Source organism: Pinus tabuliformis, chromosome 7, assembly GCF_031772625.1.
Source record: "Pinus tabuliformis cultivar Carrire ecotype Pingquan chromosome 7, CPIR1, whole genome shotgun sequence".
In the NCBI taxonomy this organism is placed as follows: domain Eukaryota; kingdom Viridiplantae; phylum Streptophyta; class Pinopsida; order Pinales; family Pinaceae; genus Pinus; species Pinus tabuliformis.
In genome coordinates, this window is record NC_142293.1 from 1,977,322,537 (window position 1) to 1,977,327,439 (window position 4,903).

At 40.0% G+C, this 4,903-nt stretch overlaps 1 protein-coding gene across 1 annotated transcript; it reads left to right on the forward strand.

The window, feature by feature from the left end:
- Positions 1–638: 638 nt before the first annotated feature.
- LOC149256395 (protein Brevis radix-like 1) lies at positions 639–4,040 on the forward strand. The gene is made up of 6 exons (XM_089460732.1): positions 639–1,075; positions 1,167–1,758; positions 2,329–2,747; positions 2,898–3,030; positions 3,121–3,482; positions 3,576–4,040. The coding sequence occupies exons 2-6, from the start codon at positions 1,636–1,638 to the stop codon at positions 3,652–3,654; spliced, it is 1,116 nt and encodes a 371-aa protein (XP_089316858.1). The 5' UTR covers positions 639–1,075; positions 1,167–1,635; the 3' UTR covers positions 3,655–4,040.
- Positions 4,041–4,903: the final 863 nt, after the last annotated feature.

Sequence of the window (4,903 nt, forward strand, 5' to 3'; positions counted from 1 at the left end):
TCAATAATTGAATTCACCCTTATTCACCAAACCACTTAAACTAAAATCTTTTGACTAATATAACAAATTTATAATATATTTTTTTACTGATAAAAAAATAAATTTATAATATATTTTTTTACTGATAAAAAATAATACAACAAATTTATAATATAATTTTTTATAGATAAAAAATAAAAAGCACCGTTCTAACCCAATTTTTTTTTTAATAAAACTACCCAAACTAAAATCCTTCCACTAATATAACAAGTTTATAATATAATTTTTCCACATGTCATTATGGTGAGATCACCTACAACTACCAGTGAAGACGACAAAATCACTGCAACTTGGCGTCTATGACGGTGAAAGCACCAGAAGCGACACTAGCAATTAATCGTGAATACAACTAAGTACAAATACAAGATCCACAAGGAAAACCTCCCAGGGAAAAAAATGGTTAACAACACCTCATTTTAACAAATCCAATTTGAAATGCGACTGTAAAAACTTAATACACACTTTAATGCTTAAGAAGCATTTGACATCGATTTCGATAAAGGTCTCATAATGGCCTCATCTTTGCTCCACTTGTTCTGAGTCAACTGCTCGAGTGCACTGCGGGGCAACATTTGGACTTTGGGGGGTCAGACTCATCATAATTTGTTTGAGTGGTCGTTGGTGCATGCCGTGCTACAGTTAATGCTAGGTCGCTTGGGGACTGATGCGCTCCTCTTAATGGGAGAGTAATAATATTATTCTATTTGTTGGAATTCGTTAAAATTGAATTCCAAATCTCGAGAGGCCAAGAAAATGCCAACTTCACCGCCAAGATCTTACAGTTTGGCGTGAGATGAGACGCCGTCCGCCGGCATCACAATAATTATCGGTATAATAGATAACTAATGATAATGAGTTGCACTGCCGTGCTGTCTGTGGAGGGACGTCTATTGACAGAAGACTCGCTGTCGAGATAGTGGCCGGAAACAGCCATGGCAGGACGAGATGGAGGGCAGAGCACCACGGAGAATCCGGAATACTGCGAGGCGAAAAGATTTGAAGCAGCAGATTTTTTAAGTTTTGATGAGATTTCGTGGTGAGAATATATGCTTCTTCTGAAATCTGTCAAATATAGATTAGGGATCTTGTTTTTTTCCATGATATTACCGTTTGTGCTTGTTGTCCAGGTGAACAGTTTCATGGAGGTGGTGGGGTTGAGTTTGACGGCGTTGGGAATAATTTATAGCGTGCTCTGACGGGTTCATCATTTGTGCTTTTGCTTGTTTGGATTGATCTAATGTGAACGGCAAAAGCTGCGTCTTTTCTTTATGCCGTTTGCGAGAGGAGCAAGAAAAGAAAAGAAAAGCAAAATGGAAATGTCCGCGTTTTTTCTTTTGCTTTAAAGGGAAATGTTTAAAGAAGCAGATCGGTAAGGAATCGGCAAAAGCTAGGGGAGTAGGGTAGTAGTAGAAGAGGAAGAATACACTCTACAGCTTTACAGCTTTTGTCGTCGTTGATCGGCTTAAGGAAGACAGGTTTTTCAAGTGACTTGAGCTCTCCGCTTCGGTGCAGAAGTGGCCGACTGAGTCGTCTGCTTCAGTTTGATCGACAATAACTGTTAAGATTGATATTTTTTTTGTTTCAGATTTAATAGTAATGTTGACCTGTATTGCATGCAACAAACGGCTGGACGAGTCTCTTCGTGAAAGCGAGATCGATGGCGCAACTACGCCTAGGTCTCCGGCCTCAAAAGAGGCTATCAAGCATCTCACTGCTCAGGTATTCTTTCATCTTTACAGTCACTTTTTTTTTCAGAGCCTTGTGTTTTTCCGCCTTGATAAATAGATAAAATACTTCGAAATCTGTGAAATATACGAAGAGCCTGTTAGTCCTTGAAATTTTTGAGCGGAAACACAGATATGAAGATCTACAATTAAATTTGCTGAAATTTTGAAGTGTGAAAGCCGAAAGACAGATAGATTATTAATATGAAATCTGTAAATATTTGAATATTGAAAGCTTTGGATGATAATCTCTAAATCTTTGAATATTGTGAAAGCTTTAGATGATCGGAAGCCTTAGCCTTAAATTTGCGTATCTTTTTTTATCTTTATCCTCAAATTTGATCTTATTTTATTATTTATTTTGCTTAATGCATCGGCAATCTCGTTAAATTTCGAGAGTCTTTAACGAAAATTTCGATTTTTTTATCTCTTAATATTTAAGATTATGAAAGATCGGAAGATTCATGGTTAAATTTGACTATGGTTTAATATTTTTTTTAAACCTTCGAAAATCTGGTCAGGTTTCGAAAATCTTCAATCAAATGTTTTTAATTTTGGTGAACAGATCAAAGATATGGCATTGAAGTTCTCGGGAGCGTACAGGCACTGCAGGCCATGCGCGACGTCAAGCGTGTATCGGAAAGGCGCACCGCAGCATTCCCTGGAGCCGGACGAGGCGTCGGAAGGGACGCATTATGGTTATCGCTGGGGGAGCTCGAGTTCGACTCCTGCCTGGAACTTGTCCGCCAGCAACAGCAAGGATCACGGTCTCGGGGACGAGTTAAGAGTAGCTTCAAGCAGGGAAGGGACGCCGAAGGTGGAATCTCCTGCGGCGGGGCGTCTGGCGAGCAGCAGTCGCGACGTCGTCTTTGTAGAGGAAGAAGAAGAATCCAAGGAGTGGATTGCGCAGGTGGAGCCGGGGGTTCTGATCACTTTCCTCTCCCTGCCAGAAGGCGGAAACGACCTCAAGCGCATCCGTTTCAGGTAAGAGGAATTCAAATAATCCTCTGCATCCCATTTTTTTTTTATTTAAAATCCGCCGGCATAATTTATTATTGTTCTTTTTGTTTTACGCTAGAATGAGTCCAAACTTTCGCGAATAATACTTTGCATTTATTTCATTTATCTCTGCAGTCGGGAAATGTTCAACAAATGGCAAGCACAGCGCTGGTGGACAGAAAACTACGACAAGGTCTTAGAGCTCTACAATGTTCAGAGGTTCAACCGCCAAGCTGTCTCTCTTCCTGTAAGAACAGAAGAGGAAGAGGTAACAAACCCTACGCATTGTGCATTGACTCTTTTAACAAGATTCGAAGTTTTAACGCTGAAAACCCTCCCGTTACTTGTCCTGTCGCAGAGATTTGCGAAGGAATCAACCCAAGACAGTCCCGTGACGCCACCGCTGCACAATGAGCGGCTTCCCCGGAACTTCTACCGCCAATGCGCGCCGGGCGTGGGCGTGGGTTATTCTTCGTCGGACTCCATGGAACACCACAGTAGCAGTTTAGCGGCGACGCCCAATCTATCGAGCATGAGTGCCAAGGCGGAAACATCGTCCAGTTCTTCCCGAGACGCGGATCGATCCGATGACCTGTCAGTTACAGCGAGCAATGCAAGCGATCAAGAGATGGAGTGGGTGGAGGAGGACGAGCCAGGGGTGTACATTACGATCAGGTCTACGACCAGCGGTTCCCGGGAGTTAAGGCGCGTCAGATTCAGGTACATTTCATAACATCTTTCCGTAGAAGACACCTCGAGTTGTACTTTACTTGCGTGTTCGTCTCTGTATGACACCATATTGTTGTGGTGCAGCCGCGAGAAATTCGGAGAGGTGCAGGCGAGGTTATGGTGGGAGGAGAATCGAACACGGATCCATCAACAGTACCTCTGAACAGCAGGTTGGTTGGGAGATTAGTTCGAATATATTACTTATAAAATATATATAATTTTTGTGTGATATTGTAGGCGGTGAACCTGGTTCGATGGGTGATGGAGTGTATTATAGTATTCAGATTACGAGATCCTTCTTTTTTATTTAGCTTAGGTAGTTGTATATGTATGTATATGGGGAGGCAGCTGTCATGGAAGTGTTGCAGTAAAAATGTGTACCTAGTGGAACCTTTCATTCTCGTATTGTGTTTGGGCCGTCGAAGAAAGTTTGTATCTATTATTCTATGCTTGAGTTCCATCGTCTCTTGAAACCTGAAGCTCTTGACATATTTTAGCTCGTTGTAATATGATTATTTTACATGTGGGAAAAGGTAAATTGTTCGGCAATGCTCTGCTCATGAAGAATAATGTTTGCATTTTGTGCTGGGCTTATGGCTATCATTTAATTTTAAAGATCGTGCACAGCCTTTTTTGTGACCATTGGCGAAGTCTTTGATAGGGATTATTTCTTTGTCGATATATGAACTGTTGTTTCTTGTGTAATAGGATTCCAAGAACGAACTTTTTAGTTGCTTCTCTATGCATTGTTGTTTGTAGTATAATAGGATTCCAAGGACAACCTTTTTAGTTGCTCAAGGGTTAGTTCTTGATATTCTAATATATCGTTAAGAATATAATTAGAAATTCACTCACCTCATTTCTTACTCATTAACAAGGTAGAGCAATCCATTTTTTCTTAGCAAATTGCGTTGTTATTCCTTGTATAATAGGATTGCAAGGACAACCTTTTTAGTGCTCCTCCTTGTTCCTTGTATAATAGGATTGCAAGGACAACCTTTTTAGTGCTCCTCCTTGTTTCTTCAAGGGTTAACTCTTGTATTTTATTAGAGCTCTCATATATTATTGGAATATAAAGAGAAACTCGGTCACCTAAATTCCCCCACCAAGAGTGAGGTAAAGCATTCAACCTTTTCTTAGCAAGTAGGCCCTTTTGTGTGGATTCAAATAGACCAATGATCAAAATCAAAGCAATAATGAAGTCAAACCATTCAATATTTTCTTAGCAAATAGCTCTCTTTTCAATTTCAAATAGACAAATAATTAAAATCAAAGCAATGATGAAGTCAAATCGCATCGTTTCTTAGCAAATAACCCTTTGGTGTGGATTCAAATAGGCAAATGATCAAAATCAAAGCAATAAAGAAGTCAAATCATTCAATTTTTTTTTTTTTTAACAAATAACCCTCTTG